The sequence below is a fragment of the Cucumis melo genome, chromosome 4, assembly GCF_025177605.1.
Source record: "Cucumis melo cultivar AY chromosome 4, USDA_Cmelo_AY_1.0, whole genome shotgun sequence".
In the NCBI taxonomy this organism is placed as follows: Eukaryota; Viridiplantae; Streptophyta; class Magnoliopsida; order Cucurbitales; family Cucurbitaceae; genus Cucumis; species Cucumis melo.
The window spans coordinates 34,372,498-34,381,447 of NC_066860.1; the positions used below are offsets into that span (position 1 = coordinate 34,372,498).

An 8,950-nucleotide genomic window follows, 5' to 3' on the forward strand; every position below is an offset into this window, starting at 1 on the left:
GAAACTCCATCAAAGCCAAAGGCGCGAGGCTTAAGCTCTTGAGACTGTTTGTAATTGTCATTGTCAGTGGCAAAGTGAGATTCTGAGAGTGAAGAGTGATGAAAACCCTAGAGACCTCCAACTCCATCATCGCCAACTATTCACCTTCTTCTTACTTCTCTTCTTCTTCTTCTTCTTCTTTAAAAGAGCGTCTTCTTTCTCGAGGACCTGAATTCATCTCTTATCGGAGGCCATGGAAATTGGCTAATTCTGGACTTCAGCATTTCGTACCTTTGCGTCGTGGAGGCATTGACTTCATTTCTTGCTTCTCTTCATATCAGCAGGTCGTCGGTATTGGAAATTATTCTTTCTTTGCGATTCTTCTCTTATGGTTTCATATGTTTTTTTTTTTTTTTTTCTTGAAGAATCTTGGATTGCTAAGAATTATTTTCTTCACCGCCTTTAATTACCTATAGATTCTCAATGTGCGAACGAGAGATAAGCTGTGGAAGCATTCTTGGCTGTTTTTTTTTTTTTTTTTTTTTTGTGCTTATTTATGGATTCTGGATGAGTGATCGGGAGTTTCATCTTTGAGAAGGAGCATTCTAAGATGCGAATTTGTTAATATGAAAGTCGGTGAAAGATAGTGTTCTATGCCTTCGATTTTGAGTTTTCGAGCGAAGTCTCCTTGTCCTGTAATTCAAAGCAAGATTAATAAAAACTTCGGAAGTTTAGAATGGGTAATAAAGTCTCGGCGGATGCCTCAATAAGAAAGAGATAATTATTGCCAGAAAATCTAGGAAGTAATGTGAAAAAGATTGTTTCAAGGATGTATATATGCTAATAAAATCATCCTGATATTCGTAGAACTTGTTCTTTGCAGGCAGATATTAATCAGAGTGATGCTCTTGAGAATCAAGAAACAGGTAAGTCAAGACGATTGATGATAAATAATTACTTCCTCTGGGAAAATAGCCTAAAATTTCCATATCGACATCTTTTATGCAGATCAATCAAAGACTGTCCGTGTCAAATTCCAGCTACAGAAAGAGTGCACATTCGGGGAGCATTTCTTTGTAGTAGGTGATGATCCAATTTTCGGTTCCTGGGACGTTACAAGTGCAATACCTTTAAACTGGGCCGATGGGCATCAATGGGCAGCAGAAGTGGTGAGTGTAGAGACTCGTGAAGAACGTAAAAGTCTTGATATGAAGAAATAAGTTTCATCGCCTTTCTAATATCTTGTTATGTTCTTTTCTTTCTTTTTGAAATTAGGATATTCCCGTAGGGAAAATAATCCAGTTCAAATTCATACTTCAAGGAATAACTGGAAATGTCGAATGGCAACCCGGTCCTGATCGAACATTTCAACCCTGGGAAACATCGAATACAATCATCGTTTCTGAAGATTGGGATAGTGCTGAATCGCGGATACTTAGTGAAGAAGAAAAAATTGTTAACCAGGAGGAGTATTCTCCCATTGCCCCAGAAAATTTAATGGTTGAGTACAACCTCACTTATCCAAATGAAGAACTGATCCCCATTACAAATAAGGATTCAATAGCACATAAAGAATCGGTGGAATCGATTGATGGCAGTAACATCCCAGCTTTAGAAGAAAATGGCTGTAATATCTCTGCTTCTGAAGAGAATATCAGTAACGTCTCTCTTCCAGGGGGTAATGGTAGCAGCATTTCCGATTCAAATGAGATAACCAAGGAAATTTTGGAGAACGATGCACAAGATGATGGAGTTCAAGAAAGCTCTGTTGACGATCAAGTTCCCATTCTAGTTCCTGGTTTACCTCCCCAAGTCGAAGGTGATGGTTCTGTCAGTGGGATAAATGAATCTAACGATCATAAACTACCTGAGGTAACAGCTTGATGGCCTGACCTACTTTTACCATTTCTTTCCTGCTTCAACTCTTGTTACTACAATAATCGTCCTTTCAATCTGTGTGCACCATGTATTGTACTTTCGAAAGAGATCCTAAATACAGTGGACGTAGCTTTGATAGCTTAAATGTTTCCGAAGCATTATATGAAAGAGATGAAACTTGACATTGACCACGTATTGTACTATTGCTGTCACAGTCTTATGGCCTAATAATTTCAATTTTGATATCTTAGTTCTATTTTGCTTCTTTCTTACCAACTTATCATGGAACCATACAATTTCCCTGCCATCAAATGTCGACATAGCTTTTCAAGAGTTTGTTTGAAATCATTTACTGATTGCTTAATAATAAATTATACACTACATTACCTCTTCAAATTATTAAAGTGCAAATAAACCTGTGGCCACCTAATGTTTGATAGCAACTAAAAGCACACTCTGGAAGCATGGGATGGGACTACAATTCACTAAATTAAACTTTTAGACACTTCTTGGCCAATATATTCACTAAAACCACACCTTGATTCAACTTCATCTACTGATGTGTACTACGTTATATAATGTTCATTTGCCTCATATTTCATTTGTATTAGTCTCAGAACATACAAAAGGATCCTGAGGTTGTGGCTGGACAAGAGATGGAGACAAAGTCAAGTTATGAAGAAATTAGACAAGAGGATGACACAAATACAACTGAGAATCAATCTGATTTGCAGGAAATCAACAACGATATTGTTCAAAATGACATAACATGGGGTCATAAAACCCTGAAGAAGTTCCTCTCCAGTTTAAGACTGCTTTAGCATCACAACGTTATTCTGACTTCCAAGATTTCAATTTTAGTTCTGTTCTATGTTGTTCCCCAAGAAGATTTCAACTTTCTGGGACCCAACTAGGTGTATGGAAGCTGATGTTGGGAGTTGTAAATACGATCTACTCACTACACTATAGTATATTACTGGGTAAGACAAATGAATTTCATTTCAATATTGTCCTCTATTATAGATCCTCGTAACTTTGCTTTTATATTAGTTTGAATGGTTATTTGTTTTGTTCACGACAGGATGTAAATACAAAGATTACGAAAATTGGTTCATTGGCGAATCTGGACTGCAATGGTATGAAAAGATTATTGGTAATGGCAGATTTCAAATATTTGTTTAGTTTCGTATAAAGGATACATTCTCAAATTTCAAGTACCCTTTCTTGCTATACTCATATATTGTTTTGTTTTCGAGACTAAATTTATTCCATAAGTAACATGATTGTGATTGAGTTAATAATTAACAGAACTTTTAGATCAACAATATTTATGAAGGGTTAAAATGTTAAGAAAGCACGTTACCATTGAGAAGTCTCCACATTGCCTATTGCGTACGCCGTAGGTCGCTGAAGGCTGCCTAGTAATGTGCTATTTTGTCACTTCCAAGGTTAAATTTCAGCTATCCTTTCTTGTTATTCTGAAATATTCTATTCCTTTTGTCCTGTTTCTACCTTGGTGTGCTGCGCTGAGTATCGTACCGCAGAAGTAAGATGTTTGATTGAGTTAATGATTAACAAAACTGTTAGATCATCAATATTTATGACTTAGACATGTGTACTAAGATGTTTGATTGAGTAAATAATTGACAGAACTTTTAGATCATCAATATTTATGACCGAGACATGTTATGAAAGCACGTTACTGAGGACGGTTGATAAGTTGATAATTAAAGCCTGTCATCTTCTCACTTAGTAAGGCCAAATTAAATGAAGATTCCCTTCATTTTGATCGTACCGATGAATTGAGGCGTTTTATTTTCATTTGAACTATAGTTTTATTCTTTCTAGGAGGGTAATTCATTGGGAACCAAAAATCGGGACCTAATTGATACAAATCTAAGCTATTTGGTCTATTTCTTTGTTTGAACAGTGGTCCATGTCCCAACATAAATGGATGAAATATTTATGTTACTTAAAGATAAACAATTACTTTTACTCCTTATTGGTAAGGGAAGGGAGACGTGGTAAATTTTGTTCATGCTCACTAAGAAGTGTGAGATTTTTTAAATTATGAAATTTGTATCATACACATATATAAATTAATAGGTATTTGGTTTTGGTTGTAATTATTTTTTGAGTTAAGAGAATAATTAGGAGAATTGACATGAATATAGAAGTGAAAATTATAAGTTAATGCAAATAACGAAAGATTATGTAATAAACCTTTCAATTATAGATGCACTCAAATGGCGGGTGAGTTTTTTTACCAACATGACTCAATTACATGTCGATTTTCTAACTTTTCAATTTAAATATCTGGTATAATAAATTTTGTTTTTTTTATTATAAACCAATTCTTCCCTTTTATTTTTTAAAAAACCCCAAAAAAAAAAATAACTTTATTAATTATAAACTAATTCATCCCTTCTTAAAAAAGATAAGAGACTCCTATGGTAGCCTTTACTGAAACTAAGTCACTTCCTCGAATCACTAATATAGAAACCAAATGACCAACTAATTGAATTATAATTTTCTTAAAAAATTCCTCAAACAAATCTAAGTAACATTAAAATCCTGAATCGTAATTATACAGCCACCAGAAGGAAGAAAGAAAAACGTTGTCAGCCTTGCTGCCTCCACCATAACTCACCGCTTTTGCTGCTTCACTTAAATCTATATAGGCTCGCCTCCCCGACGTGAAGTCTATGTACAAACCAAACCTCAACCTACTAATTTAAGACAGATTAGGTTTATTTTTCCTAAATCCACTACTATTCACTCGAATATGAGTTGGATACTTTTTGTCATACTAGCCTTTCCGTTTTAATAGTCTTTCCGTGTTAGTCATAGCCAGAGCTAGAAGGATCATATATCTACTATTTTTAGTTTCTAAACAATAGCTTGGTTTTTTAAATCATGGATAGAATATGTATAAAAAAGAAATAAAGTTGAAGGTGGGAGTAGTATTGATAGGTTTTGTTTCCAAAAGCAAAATAATTACCGAGCAAGATCCAAATCCTCCTTACAAATTCAATGTCAAATCGAGCAAAACTGAATTTGCACGAAATCAACAGTTTAGAAAAAATACAACCAACCCAATCAACAAGATCCAGTAATGAATCTTAACCAAGTAGATTCCTAGTTGTTGGTTGGTTTGGTTGGGTTATGCCGTCCTAAAAGTGAAATTTCTCACTCTTCACAGCTAGATCCACGGAAACATGGCATGATAAATTGGAGGATTATATCTAAAATGTTAAAAACTACAAGGGGAATAGAGCAAGTTTGAAAAACAAATTGGAGGGATTGGAACTAAAATATCAAAATATTACAAGAGGAATAGAAGCAGTGTTTAAGTATTATTACCTAGGAAGCATTTGAGTCAGACTATTTGAGCTATTAAATTGGGGTGAAGATATAGTAGACTTTATAGCCTTTTTACCTCTGTCTCCACGGGAGAAAGTTCCCTCAGAACTAGTGCCAGCGCCATTTAACTTACTAGTTTTGTGTCCTTTGTATATTCCAGGCTCTGTCAAAAGTTTTTCATTAAGGTGTACCTCTTTTGAAAGCATTTCCACAACTTGCTTCATACTTGGCCTTTGATTTGCAGCGGCTTGGGTACAGAAGAGTGCAACCGTGATAAAACGCATCACCTCGGCATTCGGATAATCGATCAGCTCTGGATCGATTAGTTCTACAAGCCGTCCTTCTTGTTTTAATTTCCAAGTCTACAAATGGCACGAATCAAATTTATACATGCAATGAAGTTTGATTGAGGATGCGAAGAAAGGAGTTATGACAAGTTTTTTGATGAGTGAACTCCATTTAACTTGCCTAGGACTTTTATCCACCAGGTTATCATCAAACCCTTTATATTGTATCTATATCTATGATTACAAGCACTGGTGACTATTTAATAGTGGTAGTACTCATGAAAGCAAAGTCACGTTGAAGACCATAAATGAACGAGCAATAAGTTCTTGTTAAAAAAGTTTAGAAATGTACCCATTCCACGAGAATCGACAATTCTTCTCCGAATGCTGTTTTACTGCTGCTACTTCCACTAATTACTTCCAGCATGAGCACACCAAAACTGTATACATCTGCTTTCTTTGTCAACTGTCCTAAAAGTGCATACTCGGGTGCCAAATATCCGCTGTAGCCACACAAAATGGTTGAAAAATATTTAAAGAGGAGCAGTATATGATGCAAAAAAAAAGGTCAAGAAATTAGTGTTGCGTGTCATTTTGAGGGTGCGGAAATGACTGAAAAAGAAAAATCAATGACAGCAAACAAATTTGAGATTGGCAACCAGATCTTATGAATCTAATCCACCTGCATATATAGCACCCATCATCACCTAGCACACAATTTTTAATACTCTTTTTACTTTACTTTTTCACAACAGCCAATTCTTGTCTACTACACATTTGACCTGACTTGATTTCGTATTCAGCCATCAGATAAGCAAATTGCCGTGTGACGATTAACCTGAACTCATTCGTCCAACCAAAATAATGGCGTTATTGGTTCTTGAATAGGATGCATAAGCCATAAAGATAATGGTGATCAACTGTTAAAGTTCCCCTTTTGATTTTATGATATCTTTTTATCAATGCAGATTACTACAATTATGACGCTGCAAATTGATTAGTAAACAAAAAAGAATTGTTGGTCTCCCTACAATAAGGAGAAACAAAGGAAACAAGTTGTTCTCAGCATACTTTCAAAGTAAAGTTCACAAATATCAAGATAATGAAATACGGTGCTTACACAGTTCCAGCCACTCGAGTGCTCACATGAGTAACGTTGTCTGGGAAAAGTTTAGCCAAGCCAAAGTCCCCTATTTTAGGATCAAAGTTTCTGTCAAGAAGTATATTGCTAGCCTTGATATCTCTATGAACAACAGACGGTTCAGCTTCCTCATGTAGAAATGCAAGACCCAAAGCTGTACCAAGACAAATCTTAGCTCTCTTTGGCCAATCCAGATCAACATGCTTACTCATTGTACCTGAAATGATAGTTTCTTGTGATAATAATCTGTTAGAAGTCAAACTGTGAAAGTGCATTCAAGGAAGGGCACGGAGGGAAATGTGCGACAGATCAAATTCAGTAACTTAAATTTAAGGATATACTGACGGATATTCAGGAAAAACTACAGACATTGTGAAATTGGGAGTTATAACTAACTTCTTAGATTGCGGTGTTCGGTCTTTCATATATGTCAAAATCTGGTTTTTCTTGTTTAAAATCTTAGTTGAAGTTGTCTGATGCGGAGAGCAATGACACTCTCAAACTAGTCATCAGTTGATAGCTTATAATTCCTGCTAGAGAAATTTAGCAAATAAATGATACCTATCATAATCTTTTATTGATTATAATTTCATAAACTATCTGCAAGTATTTGTTTACAAGCGAAATTAAGGATTGAACATGTCAGAGATTATACCGACAACAAGAAACACATGTTGAGTTGTTGACCATAATGGAATTTAAGATTTGAAACAACATGTCTGACTAGATTAAGAACTTCCAGAGATATAACATAACACGAAATTATACTGACCTAGAATGTACATATATAATCAACTTGAATGCTATGGAAACTTACCAAGCAAAGTACTCGCAAGGCTGTTGTTTTCCAGGTATTCATACACCAAAATTCGATGTGTGCCTTCGATGCAACAACCAATCAATTGAACGAGATTTTGATGTCTTATATTTGAGATCATATTTATCTCGGTTAAGAATTCCCGAGTTCCCTGAGTTGATTCTGCAGACAGTGATTTGATTGCAACATTGGTGCCATCCCTTAAAACCCCCTGTTGTCCCAAATCAATGACAGATTAAAATGCATCAGAATTAATATGGGGAAAGTACCTTCAGGGAACAAATTAAAGAAGAGAACCAACAAAATAAGATTATCATTGGTCTCACTTTGTAGACAACTCCATAACCTCCAGCACCTATTCTGCTTGATGGATGAAAATTCCTAGTTGCTGACCTCAAGGAATTATAAGAAAAGATGCGTACATTGTTGGTAACAGCAATCCCTAACCAAATCCAAGGCAGGAAATCATTTCAATTAGAAATTCAAAGAGTCGAAGTAATTAGTTATCTAAAGAAAACTTTTCGCCTAATCAAATTATCAGAAATTATAGAAACCCAATTTAAAAAAAATACCTACGAATATAAAAAATTAACCTAGCAGATGTCTACCAGAAGAAAATTAAAGTTACCTGATTCTCACCTTCTGCCGGTTCCTGGAGGCTGCTATTTCCTTTACGGCAATTCAGGATTGCAAAGCAACAAAAAGTCATTGCAATGAAGAGTGCCACTCACCTACGCACGTAAACCATTTTTTATATCCCTTTCTTTAACCCTTAACGGCCCCTGAAACACCGAAGAGCTCCTTAACGACAACTGAAACGGCCAAAAAATGAGCTAATATGAGGCCCTGAAAAATTTCTAAATCCCTTCTGTTAATTAGGAGAATTGTCCAAGAACGATGAGCTAATAGCTGGGTGGCGTGATTTCAACAGAAACTGGGGGTGGGGGGGAAATCGCGATTGCTCAAATTTAGGAAGAGATTGAGATGAAGGGAATAAAGACCGCATAGTCCCGTAGTGACCAACTTTTTTCTTCTCTAGAAGGGAAACATGTTGGTATCAAATTTCAATATTCCTGGGTTTGCTTGTGGGTGAATTAGTCTAAGGATTCAAGAAAATTTTCAACTTTCGTGGGTTTGCTATAGGATGGTTTAGTCCAAGGTTTCAAGAAAGGTGTTAATGGGAGAGGTGTTAGAAGAAACCAAACAGTTGAAGTTTTAAAGAGTGTCGTTGGGTTGGTTAATATATCACGATAAACTAAAATCGGAAGCAGGCTGGCCATAGAATCCGTCTGGTCAACACATTTTTCAGCTAACTTTTTTGTCTTTTCTTTTAAAGAAAATTTTCCATTTTACTTTTATCTAATCAGAGCAAGCAAGAAGTTCATACTGTAATTTGTCATCATTTCTACCTCCCAAGGCCGACCGGTGTCAGGACAACACAATTTGATGGAGCTTACTTTTTCTTTGGTCTGAGCAAAAAATTCC

At 35.7% G+C, this 8,950-nt stretch overlaps 2 protein-coding genes across 8 annotated transcripts; one reads left to right on the forward strand and one right to left on the reverse strand.

Annotated features, from left to right (window-relative positions):
• The first annotated feature begins 3 nt into the window (after positions 1–3).
• LOC103486305 (uncharacterized) lies at positions 4–3,158 on the forward strand. Of its 6 annotated transcripts, none has more exons than XR_007820464.1 (6): positions 4–326; positions 863–905; positions 988–1,148; positions 1,255–1,851; positions 2,469–2,837; positions 2,939–3,158. XR_007820464.1 is itself a non-coding variant. In XM_051084254.1 (5 exons), exons 1-5 carry the CDS (start codon positions 99–101, stop codon positions 2,676–2,678), a joined length of 1,239 nt encoding a protein of 412 aa, XP_050940211.1. In that variant the 5' UTR covers positions 4–98; the 3' UTR covers positions 2,679–2,862. The 6 variants fall into 6 exon arrangements, 2 of the variants coding, with proteins under 2 accessions (XP_050940211.1, XP_050940212.1); XR_007820466.1 differs by having other exon boundaries at positions 2,475–2,837; XR_007820465.1 differs by having other exon boundaries at positions 4–323.
• Positions 3,159–5,081: 1,923 nt separating this feature from the next.
• Positions 5,082–8,687, reverse strand: LOC103486304 (putative serine/threonine-protein kinase). 2 transcript variants are annotated; one of them, XM_008444210.3, is made up of 6 exons: positions 8,105–8,687; positions 7,792–7,907; positions 7,466–7,676; positions 6,628–6,880; positions 5,860–6,010; positions 5,082–5,582 (listed from the first exon to the last, which is right to left on the reverse strand). In XM_008444210.3, the coding sequence occupies exons 1-6, from the start codon at positions 8,172–8,174 to the stop codon at positions 5,217–5,219; spliced, it is 1,167 nt and encodes a 388-aa protein (XP_008442432.2). In that variant the 5' UTR covers positions 8,175–8,687; the 3' UTR covers positions 5,082–5,216. The 2 variants fall into 2 exon arrangements, with proteins under 2 accessions (XP_008442432.2, XP_008442433.2); XM_008444211.3 differs by having other exon boundaries at positions 6,628–6,865; positions 8,105–8,685.
• Positions 8,688–8,950: the final 263 nt, after the last annotated feature.